General features: G+C 55.2%; 2 protein-coding genes across 3 annotated transcripts; both read right to left on the minus strand.

Moving 5' to 3' along the window:
• Positions 1–13,695: 13,695 nt before the first annotated feature.
• On the minus strand, positions 13,696–14,400 carry LOC138653706 (histone H1C-like). Its single transcript, XM_069743315.1, has one exon. The coding sequence runs from the start codon at positions 14,355–14,357 to the stop codon at positions 13,719–13,721; it is 639 nt and encodes a 212-aa protein (XP_069599416.1). The 5' UTR covers positions 14,358–14,400; the 3' UTR covers positions 13,696–13,718.
• Positions 14,401–19,642: 5,242 nt separating this feature from the next.
• Positions 19,643–21,754, minus strand: LOC138653712 (histone H2A type 1). 2 transcript variants are annotated; one of them, XM_069743322.1, is made up of 2 exons: positions 21,349–21,754; positions 19,643–19,804 (listed from the first exon to the last, which is right to left on the minus strand). In XM_069743322.1, the coding sequence occupies exons 1-2, from the start codon at positions 21,713–21,715 to the stop codon at positions 19,728–19,730; spliced, it is 444 nt and encodes a 147-aa protein (XP_069599423.1). In that variant the 5' UTR covers positions 21,716–21,754; the 3' UTR covers positions 19,643–19,727. The 2 variants fall into 2 exon arrangements, with proteins under 2 accessions (XP_069599423.1, XP_069599424.1); XM_069743323.1 differs by lacking the exon at positions 19,643–19,804 and having other exon boundaries at positions 21,323–21,754.
• Positions 21,755–21,955: the final 201 nt, after the last annotated feature.

A 21,955-nucleotide genomic window follows, 5' to 3' on the forward strand; every position in this document is an offset into this window, starting at 1 on the left:
TCATACAGCTCTGCGGGGAGGAGGTGGTGGTACTGATCATACAGCTGTGCGGGGAGGAGGTGATTTCTCTGATCATACAGCTCTGCAGGGAAGAGGTGGTGGCTCTGATCATACAGCTCTGCGGGGAGGAGGAGGTGGCACTGATCATACAGCTCTGCGGGGAGGAGGTGGTGGCACTGATCATACAGCTCTGCGGGGAGGAGGTGGTGGCACTGATCATACAGCTCTGCGGGGAGGAGGTGGTGGCACTGATCATACAGCTCTGCGGGGAGGAGGTGGTGGCACTGATCATACAGCTCTGCGGGGAGGAGGTGATTTCTCTGATCATACAGCTCTGCAGGGAGGAGGTGGTGGTACTGATCATACAGCTCTGCGGGGAGGAGGTGGTGGCACTGATCATACAGCTCTGCGGGGAGGAGGTGGTGGCACTGATCATACAGCTCTGCGGGGAGGAGGAGGTGGCTCTGATCATACAGCTCTGCGGGGAGGAGGAGGTGGCACTGATCATACAGCTCTGCGGGGAGGAGGTGGTGGCACTGATCATACAGCTCTGCGGGGAGGAGGTGGTGGCACTGATCATACAGCTCTGCGGGGAGGAGGTGGTGGCACTGATTATACAGCTCTGCGGGGAGAGGGTGGTGGCTCTGATCATACAGCTCTGCGGGGAGGAGGTGGTGGCTCTGATCATACAGCTCTGCGGGGTGGAGGTGATTTCTCTGATCATACAGCTCTGCGGGGTGGAGGTGGTGGCACTGATTATACAGCTCTGCGGGGAGGAAGTGGTGGCTCTGATCATACAGCTCTGCGGGGGAGAAGGTGGTGGCACTGATCATACAGCTCTGCGGGGTGGAGGTGATTTCTCTGATCATACAGCTCTGCAGGGAGGAGAAGGTGGTGGCACTGATGATACAGAGGTGCAGGGAGGAGGTGGTGGCTCTGATCATACAGCTCTGCGGGGAGGAGGTGGTGGTACTGATCATACAGCTGTGCGGGGAGGAGGTGATTTCTCTGATCATACAGCTCTGCAGGGAAGAGGTGGTGGCTCTGATCATACAGCTCTGCGGGGAGGAGGAGGTGGCACTGATCATACAGCTCTGCGGGGAGGAGGTGGTGGCACTGATCATACAGCTCTGCGGGGAGGAGGTGGTGGCACTGATCATACAGCTCTGCGGGGAGGAGGTGGTGGCACTGATCATACAGCTCTGCGGGGAGGAGGTGGTGGCACTGATCATACAGCTCTGCGGGGAGGAGGTGATTTCTCTGATCATACAGCTCTGCAGGGAGGAGGTGGTGGTACTGATCATACAGCTCTGCGGAGAGGAGGTGATTTCTCTGATCATACAGCTCTGCAGGGAGGAGGTGGTGGCTCTGATCATACAGCTCTGCGGGGAGGAGGTGGTGGCTCTGATCATACAGCTCTGCGGGGAGGAGGTGGTGGTACTGATCATACAGCTGTGCGGGGAGGAGGTGATTTCTCTGATCATACAGCTCTGCAGGGAGGAGGTGGTGGCTCTGATCATACAGCTCTGCGGGGAGGAGGTGATTTCTCTGATCATACAGCTCTGCAGGGAGGAGTAGGTGGTGGCACTGATGATACAGCTCTGCGGGGAGGAGGTGGTGGCACTGATCATACAGCTCTGCGGGGAGAATGTGGTGGCTCTGATCATACAGCTCTGCAGGGAGGAGGTGGTGGCACTGATCATACAGCTCTGCGGGGAGGAGGTGGTGGCACTGATCATACAGCTCTGCGGGGAGGAGGTGGTGGCACTGATCATACAGCTCTGCGGGGAGGAGGTGGTGGCACTGATCATACAGCTCTGCGGAGAGGAGGTGATTTCTCTGATCATACAGCTCTGCAGGGAGGAGGTGGTGGCTCTGATCATACAGCTCTGCGGGGAGGAGGTGGTGGCTCTGATCATACAGCTCTGCGGGGAGGAGGTGGTGGTACTGATCATACAGCTGTGCGGGGAGGAGGTGATTTCTCTGATCATACAGCTCTGCAGGGAGGAGGTGGTGGCTCTGATCATACAGCTCTGCGGGGAGGAGGTGGTGGCTCTGATCATACAGCTCTGCGGGGAGGAGGAGGTGGCACTGATCATACAGCTCTGCGGGGAGGAGGTGGTGGCACTGATCATACAGCTCTGCGGGGAGGAGGTGGTGGCACTGATCATACAGCTCTGCGGGGAGGAGGTGGTGGCACTGATCATACAGCTCTGCGGGGAGGAGGAGGTGGCTCTGATCATACAGCTCTGCGGGGAGGAGGAGGTGGCACTGATCATACAGCTCTGCGGGGAGGAGGTGGTGGCACTGATCATACAGCTCTGCGGGGAGGAGGTGGTGGCTCTGATCATACAGCTCTGCGGGGTGGAGGTGATTTCTCTGATCATACAGCTCTGCGGGGTGGAGGTGGTGGCACTGATTATACAGCTCTGCGGGGAGGAAGTGGTGGCTCTGATCATACAGCTCTGCGGGGGAGAAGGTGGTGGCACTGATCATACAGCTCTGCGGGGTGGAGGTGATTTCTCTGATCATACAGCTCTGCAGGGAGGAGTAGGTGGTGGCACTGATGATACAGCTCTGCGGGGAGGAGGTGGTGGCACTGATCATACAGCTCTGCGGGGTGGAGGTGATTTCTCTGATCATACAGCTCTGCGGGGAGGAGGAGGTGGCACTGATCATACAGCTCTGCGGGGAGGAGGTGGTGGCACTGATCATACAGCTCTGCGGGGAGGAGGTGGTGGCACTGATCATACAGCTCTGCGGGGAGGAGGTGGTGGCTCTGATCATGCTGCTCTGCGGGGAGGAGGTGGTGGTACTGATCATACAGCTGTGCGGGGAGGAGGTGATTTCTCTGATCATACAGCTCTGCAGGGAGGAGTAGGTGGTGGCACTGATGATACAGCTCTGCGGGGAGGAGGTGGTGGCACTGATCATACAGCTCTGCGGGGTGGAGGTGATTTCTCTGATCATACAGCTCTGCAGGGAGGAGTAGGTGGTGGCACTGATGATACAGCTCTGCGGGGAGGAGGTGGTGGCACTGATCATACAGCTCTGCGGGGTGGAGGTGATTTCTCTGATCATACAGCTCTGCGGGGAGGAGGAGGTGGCACTGATCATACAGCTCTGCGGGGAGGAGGTGGTGGCACTGATCATACAGCTCTGCGGGGAGGAGGTGGTGGCTCTGATCATGCTGCTCTGCGGGGAGGAGGTGGTGGTACTGATCATACAGCTGTGCGGGGAGGAGGTGATTTCTCTGATCATACAGCTCTGCAGGGAGGAGGTGGTGGCTCTGATCATACAGCTCTGCGGGGAGGAGGTGATGGCACTGATCATACAGCTCTGCGGGGAGGAGGTGGTGGCACTGATGATACAGCTCTGCGGGGAGGAGGTGGTGGCTCTGATCATACAGCTCTGCGGGGTGGAGGTGATTTCTCTGATCATACAGCTCTGCGGGGTGGAGGTGGTGGCACTGATTATACAGCTCTGCGGGGAGGAAGTGGTGGCTCTGATCATACAGCTCTGCGGGGGAGAAGGTGGTGGCACTGATCATACAGCTCTGCGGGGTGGAGGTGATTTCTCTGATCATACAGCTCTGCAGGGAGGAGTAGGTGGTGGCACTGATGATACAGCTCTGCGGGGAGGAGGTGGTGGCACTGATCATACAGCTCTGCGGGGTGGAGGTGATTTCTCTGATCATACAGCTCTGCGGGGAGGAGGAGGTGGCACTGATCATACAGCTCTGCGGGGAGGAGGTGGTGGCACTGATCATACAGCTCTGCGGGGAGGAGGTGGTGGCACTGATCATACAGCTCTGCGGGGTGGAGGTGATTTCTCTGATCATACAGCTCTGCAGGGAGGAGTAGGTGGTGGCACTGATGATACAGCTCTGCGGGGAGGAGGTGGTGGCACTGATCATACAGCTCTGCGGGGTGGAGGTGATTTCTCTGATCATACAGCTCTGCGGGGAGGAGGAGGTGGCACTGATCATACAGCTCTGCGGGGAGGAGGTGGTGGCACTGATCATACAGCTCTGCGGGGAGGAGGTGGTGGCTCTGATCATGCTGCTCTGCGGGGAGGAGGTGGTGGTACTGATCATACAGCTGTGCGGGGAGGAGGTGATTTCTCTGATCATACAGCTCTGCAGGGAGGAGGTGGTGGCTCTGATCATACAGCTCTGCGGGGAGGAGGTGATGGCACTGATCATACAGCTCTGCGGGGAGGAGGTGGTGGCACTGATGATACAGCTCTGCGGGGAGGAGGTGGTGGCTCTGATCATACAGCTCTGCGGGGTGGAGGTGATTTCTCTGATCATACAGCTCTGCAGGGAGGAGTAGGTGGTGGCACTGATGATACAGCTCTGCGGGGAGGAGGTGGTGGCACTGATCATACAGCTCTGCGGGGTGGAGGTGATTTCTCTGATCATACAGCTCTGCGGGGAGGAGGAGGTGGCACTGATCATACAGCTCTGCGGGGAGGAGGTGGTGGCACTGATCATACAGCTCTGCGGGGAGGAGGTGGTGGCTCTGATCATGCTGCTCTGCGGGGAGGAGGTGGTGGTACTGATCATACAGCTGTGCGGGGAGGAGGTGATTTCTCTGATCATACAGCTCTGCAGGGAGGAGGTGGTGGCTCTGATCATACAGCTCTGCGGGGAGGAGGTGATGGCACTGATCATACAGCTCTGCGGGGAGGAGGTGGTGGCACTGATGATACAGCTCTGCGGGGAGGAGGTGGTGGCTCTGATCATACAGCTCTGCGGGGTGGAGGTGATTTCTCTGATCATACAGCTCTGCGGGGTGGAGTTGGTGGCACTGATTATACAGCTCTGCGGGGAGGAAGTGGTGGCTCTGATCATACAGCTCTGCGGGGGAGAAGGTGGTGGCACTGATCATACAGCTCTGCGGGGTGGAGGTGATTTCTCTGATCATACAGCTCTGCAGGGAGGAGTAGGTGGTGGCACTGATGATACAGCTCTGCGGGGAGGAGGTGGTGGCACTGATCATACAGCTCTGCGGGGTGGAGGTGATTTCTCTGATCATACAGCTCTGAGGGGAGGAGGAGGTGGCACTGATCATACAGCTCTGCGGGGAGGAGGTGGTGGCACTGAGCATACAGCTCTGCGGGGAGGAGGTGGTGGCACTGATCATACAGCTCTGCGGGGAGGAGGTGCTGGCACTGATTATACAGCTCTGCGGGGAGAGGGTGGTGGCTCTGATCATACAGCTCTGCGGGGAGGAGGTGGTGGCTCTGATCATACAGCTCTGCGGGGTGGAGGTGATTTCTCTGATCATACAGCTCTGCGGGGTGGAGGTGGTGGCACTGATTATACAGCTCTGCGGGGAGGAAGTGGTGGCTCTGATCATACAGCTCTGCGGGGGAGAAGGTGGTGGCACTGATCATACAGCTCTGCGGGGTGGAGGTGGTGGCACTGATCATACAGCTCTGCGGGGAGGAGGTGATTTCTCTGATCATACAGCTCTGCAGGGAGGAGTAGGTGGTGGCACTGATGATACAGCTCTGCGGGGAGGAGGTGGTGGCACTGATCATACAGCTCTGCGGGGTGGAGGTGATTTCTCTGATCATACAGCTCTGCAGGGAGGAGTAGGTGGTGGCACTGATGATACAGCTCTGCGGGGAGGAGGTGGTGGCACTGATCATACAGCTCTGCGGGGAGGAGGTGGTGGCACTGATCATACAGCTCTGCGGGGAGGAGGAGGTGGCACTGATCATACAGCTCTGCGGGGAGGAGGTGGTGGCACTGATCATACAGCTGTGCGGGGAGGAGGTGATTTCTCTGATCATACAGCTCTGCAGGGAGGAGGTGGTGGCACTGATCATACAGCTCTGCGGGGAGGAGGTGGTGGCACTGATCATACAACTCTGCGGGGAGGAGGTGGTGGCACTGATCATACAGCTCTGCGGGGAGGAGGTGGTGGCACTGATCATACAGCTCTGCGGGGAGGAGGAGGTGGCTCTGATCATACAGCTCTGCGGGGAGGAGGAGGTGGCACTGATCATACAGCTCTGCGGGGAGGAGGTGGTGGCACTGATCATACAGCTCTGCGGGGAGGAGGTGGTGGCACTGATCATACAGCTCTGAGGGGAGGAGGAGGTGGCACTGATCATACAGCTCTGCGGGGAGGAGGTGGTGGCACTGATCATACAGCTCTGCGGGGAGGAGGTGGTGGCACTGATCATACAGCTCTGCGGGGAGGAGGAGGTGGCACTGATCATACAGCTCTGCGGGGAGGAGGTGGTGGCACTGATCATACAGCTCTGCGGGGAGGAGGTGGTGGCACTGATCATACAGCTCTGCGGGGAGGAGGTGGTGGCACTGATCATACAGCTCTGCGGGGAGGAGGTGGTGGCACTGATCGTACAGCTCTGCGGGGAGGAGGTGGTGGCACTGATCATACAGCTCTGCAGGGAGGAGGTGGTGGCACTGATCATACAGCTCTGCGGGGAGAAGGTGTTGGCACTGATCATACAGCTCTCCGGGGAGGAGGTGATTTCTCTGATCATACAGCTCTGCAGGGAGGAGGAGGTTATGGCTCTGATCATACAGGTCTGAGGGGAGTAGGTGGTGGCTCTGATCATACAGCTCTGCGGGGAGAGGGTGGTGGCACTGATCATACAGCTCTGCGGGGAGGAGGTGATGGCCCTGATCCTACAGCTCTGCGGGGAGAATGTGGTGGTACTGATCATACGGCTCTCCGGGGAGGAGGTGATTTCTCTGATCATACAGCTCTGCAGGGAGGAGGTGGTGGCTCTGATCATACAGCTCTGCGGAGAGGAGGTGGTGGCTCTGATCATGCAGCTCTGCGGGGAGGAGGTGGTGGCACTGATCATACAGCTGTGCGGGGAGGAGGTGGTGGCACTGATCATACAGCTCTGCGGGGAGGAGGTGGTGGTACTGATCATACAGCTGTGCGGGGAGGAGGTGATTTCTCTGATCATACAGCTCTGCAGGGAGGAGGTGGTGGTACTGATCATACAGCTGTGCGGGGAGGAGGTGATTTCTCTGATCATACAGCTCTGCAGGGAGGAGGTGGTGGCACTGATCATACAGCTCTGCGGGGAGGAGGTGGTGGCACTGATCATACAGCTCTGCGGGGAGGAGGTGGTGGCACTGATCATACAGCTCTGCGGGGGAGAAGGTGGTGGCACTGATCATACAGCTCTGCGGGGTGGAGGTGATTTCTCTGATCATACAGCTCTGCAGGGAGGAGTAGGTGGTGGCACTGATGATACAGCTCTGCGGGGAGGAGGTGGTGGCACTGATCATACAGCTCTGCGGGATGGAGATGATTTCTCTGATCATACAGCTCTGCGGGGAGGAGGAGGTGGCACTGATCATACAGCTCTGCGGGGAGGAGGTGGTGGCACTGATCATACAGCTCTGCGGGGAGGAGGTGGTGGCTCTGATCATACAGCTCTGCGGGGGAGAAGGTGGTGGCACTGATCATACAGCTCTGCGGGGTGGAGGTGATTTCTCTGATCATACAGCTCTGCAGGGAGGAGTAGGTGGTGGCACTGATGATACAGCTCTGCGGGGAGGAGGTGGTGGCACTGATCATACAGCTCTGCGGGGTGGAGGTGATTTCTCTGATCATACAGCTCTGCAGGGAGGAGTAGGTGGTGGCACTGATGATACAGCTCTGCGGGGAGGAGGTGGTGGCACTGATCATACAGCTCTGCGGGGAGGAGGTGGTGGCTCTGATCATACAGCTCTGCGGGGAGGAGGTGGTGGCTCTGATCATGCAGCTCTGAGGGGAGGAGGTGGTGGCACTGATCATACAGCTGTGCGGGGAGGAGGTGGTGGCACTGATCATACAGCTCTGCGGGGAGGAGGTGGTGGCTCTGATCATACAGCTCTGCAGGGAGGAGGTGGTGGCTCTGATCATACACCTCTGCGGGGAGGAGGAGGTGGCACTGATCATACAGCTCTGCGGGGAGGAGGTGGTGGCACTGATCATACAGCTCTGCGGGGAGGAGGTGGTGGCACTGATCGTACAGCTCTGCGGGGAGGAGGTGGTGGCACTGATCATACAGCTCTGCAGGGAGGAGGTGGTGGCACTGATCATACAGCTCTGCGGGGAGAAGGTGTTGGCACTGATCATACAGCTCTCCGGGGAGGAGGTGATTTCTCTGATCATACAGCTCTGCAGGGAGGAGGAGGTTATGGCTCTGATCATACAGGTCTGAGGGGAGTAGGTGGTGGCTCTGATCATACAGCTCTGCGGGGAGAGGGTGGTGGCACTGATTATACAGCTCTTCGGGGAGGAGGTGATGGCTCTGATCCTACAGCTCTGCGGGGAGAATGTGGTGGCTCTGATCATACAGCTCTGCGGGGAGGAGGTGGTGGCACTGATCATACAGCTGTGCGGGGAGGAGGTGATTTCTCTGATCATACAGCTCTGCAGGGAGGAGGTGGTGGCTCTGATCATACAGCTCTGCGGGGAGGAGGTGGTGGCACTGATCATACAGCTCTGCGGGGGAGAAGGTGGTGGCACTGATCATACAGCTCTGCGGGGAGGAGGAGGTGGCACTGATCATACAGCTCTGCGGGGAGGAGGTGGTGGCACTGATCATACAGCTCTGCGGGGAGGAAGTGGTGGCACTGATCATACAGCTCTGCGGGGAGGAGGTGGTGGCACTGATCGTACAGCTCTGCGGGGAGGAGGTGGTGGCACTGATCATACAGCTCTGCAGGGAGGAGGTGGTGGCACTGATCATACAGCTCTGCGGGGAGGAGGTGGTGGTACTGATCATACAGCTCTCCGGGGAGGAGGTGATTTCTCTGATCATACAGCTCTGCAGGGAGGAGGAGGTTATGGCTCTGATCATACAGGTCTGAGGGGAGTAGGTGGTGGCACTGATCATACAGCTCTGCGGGGAGGAGGTGATGGCACTGATCATACAGCTCTGCGGGGAGGAGGTGGTGGCACTGATCATACAGCTCTGCGGGGAGGAGGTGGTGGCACTGATCATACAGCTCTGCGGGGAGGAGGTGGTGGTACTGATCATACAGCTGTGCGGGGAGGAGGTGATTTCTCTGATCATACAGCTCTGCAGGGAGGAGGTGGTGGTACTGATCATACAGCTGTGCGGGGAGGAGGTGATTTCTCTGATCATACAGCTCTGCAGGGAGGAGGTGGTGACACTGATCATACAGCTCTGCGGGGAGGAGGTGGTGGCACTGATCATACAGCTCTGCGGGGAGGAGTTGGTGGCACTGATCATACAGCTCTGCGGGGAGGAGGTGGTGGCACTGATCATACAGCTCTGCGGGGAGGAGGTGATTTCTCTGATCATACAGCTCTGCAGGGAGGAGGTGGTGGCTCTGATCATACAGCTCTGCGGGGAGGAGGTGGTGGCTCTGATCATACAGCTCTGCGGGGAGGAGGTGGTGGTACTGATCATACAGCTGTGCGGGGAGGAGGTGATTTCTCTGATCATACAGCTCTGCGGGGAGGAGGTGGTGGCTCTGATCATACAGCTCTGCGGGGAGGAGGTGGTGGCTCTGATCATACAGCTCTGCGGGGTGGAGGTGATTTCTCTGATCATACAGCTCTGCGGGGTGGAGGTGGTGGCACTGATTATACAGCTCTGCGGGGAGGAAGTGGTGGCTCTGATCATACAGCTCTGCGGGGGAGAAGGTGGTGGCACTGATCATACAGCTCTGCGGGGTGGAGGTGATTTCTCTGATCATACAGCTCTGCAGGGAGGAGTAGGTGGTGGCACTGATGATACAGCTCTGCGGGGAGGAGGTGGTGGCACTGATCATACAGCTCTGCGGGGTGGAGGTGATTTCTCTGATCATACAGCTCTGCAGGGAGGAGTAGGTGGTGGCACTGATGATACAGCTCTGCGGGGAGGAGGTGGTGGCACTGATCATACAGCTCTGCGGGGAGGAGGTGGTGGCTCTGATCATACAGCTCTGCGGGGAGGAGGTGATTTCTCTGATCATACAGCTCTGCAGGGAGGAGGTGGTGGCTCTGATCATACATCTCTGCGGGGAGGAGGTGGTGGCACTGATCATACAGCTCTGCGGGGAGGAGGTGATGGCACTGATCATACAGCTCTGCGGGGAGGAGGAGGTGGCTCTGATCATACAGCTCTGCGGGGAGGAGGAGGTGGCACTGATCATACAGCTCTGCGGGGAGGAGGTGGTGGCACTGATCATACAGCTCTGCGGGGAGGAGGTGGTGGCACTGATCATACAGCTCTGCGGGGAGGAGTTGGTGGCACTGATTATACAGCTCTGCGGGGAGAGGGTGGTGGCTCTGATCATACAGCTCTGCGGGGAGGAGGTGGTGGCTCTGATCATACAGCTCTGCGGGGTGGAGGTGATTTCTCTGATCATACAGCTCTGCGGGGTGGAGGCACTGATTATACAGCTCTGCGGGGAGGAAGTGGTGGCTCTGATCATACAGCTCTGCGGGGGAGAAGGTGGTGGCACTGATCATACAGCTCTGCGGGGTGGAGGTGATTTCTCTGATCATACAGCTCTGCAGGGAGGAGTAGGTGGTGGCACTGATGATATAGCTCTGCGGGGAGGAGGTGGTGGCACTGATCATACAGCTCTGCGGGGTGGAGGTGATTTCTCTGATCATACAGCTCTGCAAGGAGGAGTAGGTGGTGGCACTGATGATACAGCTCTGCGGGGAGGAGGTGGTGGCACTGATCATACAGCTCTGCGGGGAGGAGGTGGTGGCTCTGATCATACAGCTCTGCGGGGAGGAGGTGGTGGCTCTGATCATGCAGCTCTGCGGGGAGGAGGTGGTGGCACTGATCATACAGCTGTGCGGGGAGGAGGTGGTGGCACTGATCATACAGCTCTGCGGGGAGGAGGTGGTGGCTCTGATCATACAGCTCTGCGGGGAGGAGGTGGTGGTACTGATCATACAGCTGTGCGGGGAGGAGGTGATTTCTCTGATCATACAGCTCTGCAGGGAGGAGGTGGTGGCTCTGATCATACAGCTCTGCGGGGAGGAGGAGGTGGCACTGATCATACAGCTCTGCGGGGAGGAGGTGGTGGCACTGATCATACAGCTCTGCGGGGAGGAGGTGGTGGCACTGATCATACAGCTCTGCGGGGAGGAGGTGGTGGCACTGATCATACAGCTCTGCGGGGAGGAGGAGGTGGCACTGATCATACAGCTCTGCGGGGAGGAGGTGGTGGCACTGATCATACAGCTCTGCGGGGAGGAGGTGGTGGCACTGATCATACAGCTCTGCGGGGAGGAGGAGGTGGCACTGATCATACAGCTCTGCGGGGAGGAGGTGGTGGCACTGATCATACAGCTCTGCGGGGAGGAGGTGGTGGCACTGATCATACAGCTCTGCGGGGAGGAGGTGGTGGCACTGATCGTACAGCTCTGCGGGGAGGAGGTGGTGGCACTGATCATACAGCTCTGCAGGGAGGAGGTGGTGGCACTGATCATACAGCTCTGCGGGGAGAAGGTGTTGGCACTGATCATACAGGTCTCCGGGGAGGAGGTGATTTCTCTGATCATACAGCTCTGCAGGGAGGAGGAGGTTATGGCTCTGATCATACAGGTCTGAGGGGAGTAGGTGGTGGCTCTGATCATACAGCTCTGCGGGGAGAGGGTGGTGGCACTGATCATACAGCTCTGCGGGGAGGAGGTGATGGCTCTGATCCTACAGCTCTGCGGGGAGAATGTGGTGGCTCTGATCATACAGCTCTGCGGGGAGAAGGTGGTGGCACTGATCATACGGCTCTCCGGGGAGGAGGTGATTTCTCTGATCATACAGCTCTGCGGGGAGGAGGTGGTGGCTCTGATCATACAGCTCTGCAGGGAGGAGGTGGTGGCTCTGATCATACAGCTCTGCGGAGAGGAGGTGGTGGCTCTGATCATGCAGCTCTGCGGGGAGGAGGTGGTGGCACTGATCATACAGCTCTGCGGGGAGGAGGTGGTGGCACTGATTATACAGCTCTGCGGGGAGGAGGTGGTGGCACTGATTATACAGCTCTGCGGGGAGGAGGTGGTGGCACTGATTATACAGCTCTGCGGGGAGAGGGTGGTGGCTCTGATCATACAGCTCTGCGGGGAGGAGGTGGTGGCTCTGATCATACAGCTCTGCGGGGTGGAGGTGATTTCTCTGATCATACAGCTCTGCGGGGTGGAGGTGGTGGCACTGATTATACAGCTCTGCGGGGAGGAAGTGGTGGCTCTGATCATACAGCTCTGCGGGGGAGAAGGTGGTGGCACTGATCATACAGCTCTGCGGGGTGGAGGTGATTTCTCTGATCATACAGCTCTGCAGGGAGGAGTAGGTGGTGGCACTGATGATACAGCTCTGCGGGGAGGAGGTGGTGGCACTGATCATACAGCTCTGCGGGGAGGAGGTGGTGGCTCTGATCATACAGCTCTGCGGGGAGGAGGTGGTGGCTCTGATCATGCAGCTCTGCGGGGAGGAGTTGGTGGCACTGATCATACAGCTGTGCGGGGAGGAGGTGGTGGCACTGATCATACAGCTCTGCGGGTAGGAGGTGGTGGCTCTGATCATACAGCTCTGCGGGGAGGAGGTGGTGGCTCTGATCATACAGCTCTGCGGGGAGGAGGTGGTGGTACTGATCATACAGCTGTGCGGGGAGGAGGTGATTTCTCTGATCATACAGCTCTGCAGGGAAGAGGTGGTGGCTCTGATCATACAGCTCTGCGGGGAGGAGGAGGTGGCACTGATCATACAGCTCTGCGGGGAGGAGGTGGTGGCACTGATCATACAGCTCTGCGGGGAGGAGGTGGTGGCACTGATCATACAGCTCTGCGGGGAGGAGGTGGTGGCACTGATCATACAGCTCTGCGGGGAGGAGGAGGTGGCACTGATCATACAGCTCTGCGGGGAGGAGGTGGTGGCACTGATCATACAGCTCTGCGGGGAGGAGGTGGTGGCACTGATCATACAGCTCTGCGGGGAGGAGGTGGTGGCACTGATCATACAGCTCTGCGGGGAGGAGGTGATTTCTCTGATCATACAGCTCTGCAGGGAGGAGGTGGTGGTACTGATCATACAGCTGTGCGGGGAGGAGGTGATTTCTCTGATCATACAGCTCTGCAGGGAGGAGGTGGTGGCACTGATCATACAGCTCTGCGGGGAGGAGGTGGTGGCACTGATCATACAGCTCTGCGGGGAGGAGGTGGTGGCTCTGATCATACAGCTCTGCGGGGAGGAGGAGGTGGCACTGATCATACAGCTCTGCGGGGAGGAGATGGTGGCTCTGATCATACAGCTCTGCGGGGAGGAGGTGGTGGCTCTGATCATACAGCTCTGCGGGGAGGAGGAGGTGGCACTGATCATACAGCTCTGCGGGAAGGAGGTGGTGGCACTGATGATACAGCTCTGCGGGGAGGAAGTGATGGCACTGATCATACAGCTCTGCGGGGAGGAGATGGTGGCTCTGATCATACAGCTCTGTGGGGAGGAGGTGGTGGCTCTGATCATACAGCTCTGCGGGGAGGAAGTGATGGCACTGATCATACAGCTCTGCGGGGAGGAGGTGGTGGCACTGACGATACAGCTCTGCGGGGAGGAAGTGGTGGCACTGATCATACAGCTCTGCGGGGAGGAGGTGGTGGCACTGATCATACAGCTCTGCGGGGAGGAGGTGGTGGCACTGATCATACAGCTCTGCGGGGAGGAGGTGGTGGCTCTTATAAGAGCCTTTGTGGTAACAGAACAGGGGCTGCAGCTTATTTCTTAGCCGCGGGCTTCTTGGCTTTCGCAGCCTTCTTAGCCGGACTCTTGGCGGGTTTGGCCGCCTTCTTAGCCGGACTCTTCGTCACCTTCTTGGGCTTGGGAGCGGCTTTCGGCTTCTTGGGGCTCTTGGCCGCTTTCTTGGCCGCTGCGGGCTTCTTGGCCTTTTTCGGGCTCTTCTTGGCCGCAGTCGGAGCCTTCTTGGGCTTCTTCGGAGATTTGGCGGCTTTCTTGGCAGCAGCGGGTTTCTTAGGTTTGGCCGCAGCTGCTGGCTTCGTCTTGGCCACTTTGTCCTTCGTCTCCTGCTTCTTGTTCAGCTTGAAGGACCCGGAGGCGCCGCTGCCTTTCACCTGGAGGAGGGCGCCCTTGGTGACCAGAGCCTTGACGGCCAGCTTCAGGCGGCTGTTGTTCTTCTCTACATCGTATCCTCCAGCAGACAGAGCCTTCTTCAGGGCGGCCAGAGACACCCCGCTGCGCTCCTTGGAGGCGGACACGGCTTTCACGATCAGCTCGGAGACGCTGGGGCCGGAGGGTTTATTGCTCTTCTTGGCAGCAGATTTCTTCGGCTGCTTCTTGGATTTGGCGGCCGGTTCTGCGGGAGGGGGAGCGGCGGCTGGCGCGGTCTCTGCCATCATGTGCTGCTGAAGCTAAATGAAAATATTTCCTGATAGGAAGGAAAACACTGAGGCCGGAGCTGGAGGCGCCTGTTATATGTGCAGGCTTACTGCGCACTGATTGGCTGCTGAGCAGCACCGTCCTGAGCTTCTATTGGCTGACACTGGACACAGGCCCCGCCCCCTCCCAGCTGAGTCCGAGTGAAGCTCCGCTCTCCCCTTGTGCTTCCCTGCCCGGGATAAAAGCCCTTTACCGGCTAACACCGGACAGCAGAGCGCGATTCCTCCGTCGCCTCCCCTTCTCCAACATCTCCACCGGCCATTTGTAGCCGTCACTAGCAGAGATGCCGGGAAAGAGCGGAGAGGAAATCCCGGGATCATCGCCGCCGTCCTCCCGATCTGCACCTCACTGTGTATCCGGGGAGATAAATCTGCTGCGGGAGCTCGTTCCTCCTATTCCCGGCTCCTGTCACCATCACAGGGATCTTTACTCCTATGTCTATCGCACAGGAAGCTGATTGTACGATGTGGGGACGAGCTGGAGCTGCTGACAACCCAGAAGGGTAACACAGGCGACGGCCTCCGCTGACTGCCACCTCCCTGACCTGTGGTGTCACTGTACCCCGTATGTGCATAGGATTGGGGGGACACGTGTTCCACATCAGTAGATGATCCACATCGGTGGCTGATTGCAATCACCTGCCTGATATCGTGTCTTACCCAGTGTGAAGCTGTGACCGCTGCGGCCTGTCATGGTGCGAAGAGCTCTGATGAGGCGACAGCTGCACACTGCGACTCCCCAACCAAACACATAAACATCTCCGGGGAGAAAACTGAAATATTAATGGATTTATGTGACCCCCACTATTGTGTAAAAGGGGAATATTGGGAGAAAAGCGGAGACACAAAATCCAGCGTCTACACAGAGAACACAGCTGTACATAGTATATATAGTGCACAACATCACATCTGCACAGCCCAGATCAGCAGTGTAATAAGTGTCACTGATACTAGAGGAGAGGGTACAGTATATACAGCAGAGTGTACAGTATATACAGCAGAGTACACAGTATATAGAGCAGAGTGTACAGTATATACAGCAGTGTGCACAGTATATAGAGCCAGTGTGTACAGTACATACAGCAGTGTGTACAGTATATAGAGCAGTGTGTAAAGTATATACAGCAGTGTGTACAATTTATAGACCAGAGTGTACAGTATATAGAGCAGTCTCCCCTCTCTTCTTCTTTCTCTCTCTCTCCCTCTTTCTTAATCTCTATTTCTCTCTCCTCTCTTTCATTATTTCCTTCTCTCCTTTCTCTCTTCGCTCTCCTCTCTTTCTTTCTCTCTTCTTTTTTCTCTAAATCTTTCTCTCACTCTTACTCTTTCTCCCTTTCTATTTCTCTCTCTCCCTCTCTTTCCCTTGCTTTCTCTTTTTCTTACTTTATATCTATCTCTCTCCTTCTCTCTTTCTTTATCTCTCTTCTCTCTACTTCTCCCTCTCTCTCTTTATGTCTCTTTGTCTCTCTCTTTCTCCCTTTCTTTCTCTCTATCTCCTTCTTTCTCATTCTCTCTCTTTCACTTTATCTCTCTCTTTCTCTCTCTCAGGGAGAGATTATCAATCCTTCATGTCAGCAGTGCACCTCTCCAAAATGAGGCAGATGTACAAGATTTTCTAGGCACCGCCATCTGCACGTGGGGTGCTGCTGTAATCCCTGTCATCATCCTCGTTTTTCCTCTCCACGTTTCCATATCCAGCCAAGTGATCGCTGGGCCCAGTATTCTCATCAGCATTGCCGATACTTCGAGCTGTAGCAAAGGAGAAGGCACAAGTGATGATAACCCGCCTCTATGTGCCCTCAAGTGTCTCCGCTGTGGTGCGGGATGATATGCTATGGAAGGTTAATAATCAATAATTGTGTCCTTCCTACAGGCTCTGGTGCCCCATGGAATGAAAGGTTTCCCCAGGAGGGCGGTGGTAAAGATGTTTAATGACTTGCTAAGGAATGGTCGCATGCAAAAACTCCAAGACTCGGACACCGTGCTGTCCCAGATTTTGGAGATGACGTGCAGTGACTTGGATTGGGAGGTGAAGGTGAACGCATTGGACCTGGCACATTCCTATATGTCCCAAACATTGGAGATGGGACCGTCCCTAACGTGCCCTTACACTATAGGGCTGCCATCTAGCAGAAGCTCAGGTTCCATCTCCGACGCTCTGGTTACATGTGAATGAGTCGGGCTTTTTCCGGCCTTATTGACTTGTCTGTGTGACTGTGACCGGTCAGTGGCATCAAAGGCGTGTGAAATCCTGCTCGCTGTGAAGCCCAAACTGTGCAATGGGGACACTGATCCCTCCGAAGAGTATGGAAGAGACTGGCTGGAGCACACGATAAAAGAGAAGCAAATGGCAGGCGGGGACGGTGCTGGGGCCGGCAGGGTCGCCCACCAGATTGGGCCACTGGTGTCATACAGAAGATGGATTTGGATAACATAAAATGTCCCCTTCCGAAAAACAGCGATCATGTACACGAAACTCCCCGGTCACTGCTGCAGGACGTCAAAGCAACCTTATGGGGGGAAGAAATGCACGATGCAGATTGCTACTGATGCGGAAGTTTATGGTACTTTTCTGCTGCAGATTTCACTGCGGAAATGCCTTTTGTGCTGTAATTTGTAGTGGATCCAACCTGTGTTTTTCTTTTTTTACTACAGTGCCCTACTGGGACCCAGAAGCCCTCCTGGCCATCCAACTGCTACTCAGGCGCCAATTTCTAAGAAAGATTTATCTCCTCTCTTTCTTTCTCTTTCTCTAAATCTTTCTCTCACTCTTACCCTTTTCCCCTTTCTATTTCTCTCTCACCCTCTCTTTCTCTTGCTTTCTCTTTCTCTTTTTTCTCACTTTATCTCTATCTTTCTCTCTCCTTGTCTCTTTCTTCATCTCTATTTCTTCTCTCTCTACTTATCTCCCTCTTTCTTTCTCTTTGTCTTTATCTCTCTTTCTTTCTCCTTTGCTTTCTCTCTCTCTCTCTCCTTCTTTCTCATTCTCTCTCGTTCACTCTCTCTCTCTCTTTGTCTTTATCTCTCCTTCTCTCTCCCAGGGAGAGATGATCAATCCTTCATGTCAGCAGTGCACCTCTCCAAAATGAGGCAGATGTACTAGATTTTCCAGGCACCGCCATCTGTACGTGCGGTGCTGCTGTAATCCCTGTCATCATCCTCGTTTTTCCTCTCCACGTTTCCATATCCAGCCAAGTGATCGCTGGGCCCAGTATTCTCATCAGCATTGCCGATACTTCGAGCTATAGCTAAGGAGAAGGCACAAGTGATGATAACCCGCCTCTATGTGCCCTCAAGTGTCTCCGCTGTGGTGCGGGATGATATGCTATGGAAGGTTAATAATCAATAATTGTGTCCTTCCTACAGGCTCTGATGCCCCATGTAATGAAAGGTTTCCCCAGGAGGGCGGTGGTAAAGGTGTTTACTAACTTGCTAAGGAATGGTCGCATGCAAAAACTCCAAGACTCGGACACCGTGCTGTCCCAGATTTTGGAGATGACGTGCAGTGACTTGGATTGGGAGGTGAAGGTGAACGCATTGGACCTGGCACATTCCTATATGTCCCAAACATTGGAGATGGGACCGTCCCTAACGTGCCCTTACACTATAGGGCTGCCATCTAGCAGAAGTTCAGGTTCCATCTCCGACGCTCTGGTTACATGTGAATGAGTCGGGCTTTTTCCGGCCTTATTGACTTGTCTGTGTGACTGTGACCGGCCAGTGGCATCAAAGGCGTGTGAAATACTTCTCGCTGTGAAGCCCAATCTGTGCAATGGGGACACTGATCCCTCCGAAGAGTATGGAAGAGACTGGCTGGAGCACACGATAAAAGAGAAGCAAATGGCAGGCGGGGACGGTGCTGGGGACCGGCAGGGTCGCCCACCAGAATGGGCCACTGGGGTCATAAAGAAGATGGATTTGGATAACATAAAATGTTCCCTGCCGAAATACAGCGATTATGTACACGAGACTCCCCGGTCACTGCTGCAGGACGTCAAAGCCACCTTATGGGGGGAAGAAATGCACGATGCAGATTGCTACTGATGCGGAAGTTTAAGGGACTTTTCTGCTGCAGATCTCATTGCGGAAATGCCTTTTGTGCTGTGATTTGTAGTGGATCCAACCTGTTTTTTTCCTACAGTGTCCTACTGGGACCCAGAAGCCCTCCTGGCCATCCGACAGCTACTCAGGCCCCAATTTCGAAGAAGCACGTCCTGGTTATAAGAAAGCAAATGCCTTTGGCACTATAGAGGGTGATGTAGTAGGGATTATTTTTCTATTTTGGTTTGCTTCCAGTACAGTTTTCACATTAAATCAGAACAATTAAAGAAAACAAACAAAAAAAAAACACGGCACATTCCTGTAATTTTGAATTAAAGCATAACATTTTATATAAACAATGCATAAAAATGTGTCTTTCTGGGTTGTGATTGGTACATGAGGTAATGGCATAAATTAACATTCAATCACCTGATGTTGATATGATGAAAAATCTCTCCTAATTTCACTTGCTGCTTTCAACCGTGTATTGGGATTAACTGTGGGGGCATCATACATTGTGGAGAGTATGATCCACTCTGATCTGGCATGGTCATGACAATAGTCGGGATACCTGCCGCTACAGGGAAGGAAATTGTATATAATAAAGAAGCTGGAAAAATAATTGCAGAAACTGTACAATGGGCGGGAAATTCAAACTTCCCAACAGTTCTGTGTTCAGCCAATCAGCAGAGTAAGGGAGGAGCTAATGATTCTGTAAGCCCCGCCCCGGATAGCGTCATCTCTCCAGTTCTCTCTCTGGTCCATTCTTCCTCCATATAAAGGAGCAGTCCCTGAGGCTCAGGAATCAGTTTTTGCTCATTGACTGAAGAAAATGTCTGGTCGCGGCAAAGGAGGAAAAGGTCTCGGGAAGGGCGGCGCCAAGCGGCACAGGAAGGTGCTCCGTGATAACATCCAGGGCATCACCAAGCCTGCCATCCGCCGTCTAGCTCGCAGAGGAGGCGTCAAGCGCATCTCCGGCCTCATCTATGAGGAGACTCGCGGTGTCCTGAAAGTCTTCCTGGAGAACGTGATCCGTGACGCCGTCACCTACACCGAGCACGCCAAGAGGAAGACCGTCACCGCCATGGACGTGGTGTACGCGCTCAAGCGCCAGGGCCGCACTCTCTACGGCTTCGGAGGTTAATTGTGTTCTCTTCTGTCCTCACAACCCAAAGGCTCTTTTCAGAGCCACCCACATCTTCTAAGTGAGGGCTGCACCTGACTGCTAGGATCTGATTTCTCTGCTTTGGTGATGTCGCTGTAATGTTAGAACACTCATCGGTGCCAACGTTACGCTCCGAATACTGAATAGTCCCAAGGATATCCTGACGTGGAAAGACTAAACGGCTTACCCGAAGCAGATCCCTCTACAGCTCTAATCAGGGGGGTGTTCAGGGCGGTTTCCAAATGTAGGTTAATATTCTGTCTAGACATTTAATATCCTGTTCTTATTGGGCGCTGATTAGTAGATTTATGGGGGATATATATCCGCACTGGGCCGCAGTGATAATTTCCTGATCAGATCCGTGTACAGGGAATGTGGCTGTAGGAGGCAGCTGGATAGATGGACGCCCTGTGTGTCATCACATAGGGTACGGAGACTCCTATGTGATGACCACGTCCTGGACACTAATGTTTCGGGTGGATGGCGCCTCTGAAGACTATTATAACCTCCTCAGAATAATGATGGGCTGTTTGAGGTCTGATAGCCACGGCTGCGCGTTTTGAGGTCCTGTCATGTATTTATATATATCCGGTGTGTGCAGTGTATGGGGGGACACAGGTGTTGGTTCTGTTCCCTACAGCTCCTGTCCTGTATATGTATATACAAAGCGTATACATTGTGTGCAGTGTATGGGGGACACAGCGCTGCCGGGGCCTGGGGTGAAGGTGCCGCATCTGTGGATACTCTGGTAAAGAAAAGATCAGCTGGAAAACGGCACGTAAGGAGTTAAACGGGAGAGGAAAGACGGGCAACAAAATTAATAAAGGGGATGGGAGAACTACAATACCCAGATAGATTAGCGAAATTAGGATTATTTAGTCTAGAAAAAAGACGACTGAGGGGCGATCTAATAACCATGTATAAGTATATAAGGGGACAATACAAATATCTCGCTGAGGATCTGTTTATACCAAGGAAGGTGACGGCACAAGGGGGCATTCTTTGCGTCTGGAGGAGAGAAGGTTTTTCCACCAACATAGAAGAGGATTCTTTACTGTTAGGGCAGTGAGAATCTGGAATTGCTTGCCTGAGGAGGTGGTGATGGCGAACTCAGTCGAGGGGTTCAAGAGAGGCCTGGATGTCTTCCTGGAGCAGAACAATATTGTATCATACAATTAGGTTCTGTAGAGGGACGTAGATCTGGGGATTTGTTGTGATGGAGTGTGGGCTGAACTGGATGGACAAATGTCTTTTTTCGGCCTTACTAACTATGTTACTATGTACATCACTGAAGGCTGAGCGTTACCAAGGTTTCTCGCTCATTGTCTGATCACAGAATCCGTTGGGGAATTTGAATTCCCCGCTCATAATCTCCGGAGGATTGTTACAGGTCACTGATAGCGACAACCATCCCCCACCCCCTTACTGCGGGACCTGCTAACTACATGTAGACCTCACCGCGGAGTATCAGACACTAAGGAGGGGACATTTCCTGCGAGCTTGGCAGACGACACTCCACCTGAGGGTCTGAGACTTCATGTGGGATTGACCCATTCATCTCCTGTTATTCTGTGGATATGTGCACCAACAATGGCGGCAATGGTGTATGAACTATCAGCCTCATGCGAGGACCCCCGAGATAGGCGGCGCCGGCTCTTGTGGTGACGGTGTGGGTGGCTCTTAGAAGAGCCTTTGGTTTTGTAGAGATTGGCGGCAGCGCTCACTTGCTCTTGCTCGCCTTGCTGCTCTCGGTCTTCTTGGGCAGCAGCACGGCCTGGATGTTGGGCAGGACGCCCCCCTGGGCAATGGTCACCCCACCCAGCAGCCTGTTCAGCTCCTCGTCATTGCGCACCGCCAGCTGCAGGTGACGGGGGATGATGCGGGTCTTCTTGTTGTCCCGGGCAGCATTGCCGGCCAATTCCAGGATCTCAGCGGTCAGATACTCCAGCACAGCGGCCAGATAGACCGGAGCGCCGGCGCCGACTCTCTCAGCGTAGTTGCCCTTGCGGAGAAGCCTGTGCACACGGCCGACTGGGAACTGCAGTCCTGCCCGGGATGAGCGGGTCTTGGCCTTAGCACGGACCTTTCCTCCTTGTTTGCCGCGTCCAGACATGATGCCGATAACTAATGACGGAAAATCGTGTAGAGAAGAGTCTGTGCTGTGTCGCCTTATATAGTCCGTTGCTCCGCCCTCCTCTCCTGTCGTTGGACGGATCTGAAGATGAAAATGGAGAAGAGTATTGGAGATCCACCAATGAGCTACAGAGGGCGGAGCTTATTATTGCTCCTTTCTCAAATGAGTTTCTCACCCAATAGAAAACGTTCGCTTTGGACAGAATAGATAAGGGGTGAA

Source organism: Ranitomeya imitator, unplaced genomic scaffold (assembly GCF_032444005.1).
Source record: "Ranitomeya imitator isolate aRanImi1 unplaced genomic scaffold, aRanImi1.pri SCAFFOLD_325, whole genome shotgun sequence".
NCBI classification, from domain to species: Eukaryota; Metazoa; Chordata; class Amphibia; order Anura; family Dendrobatidae; genus Ranitomeya; species Ranitomeya imitator.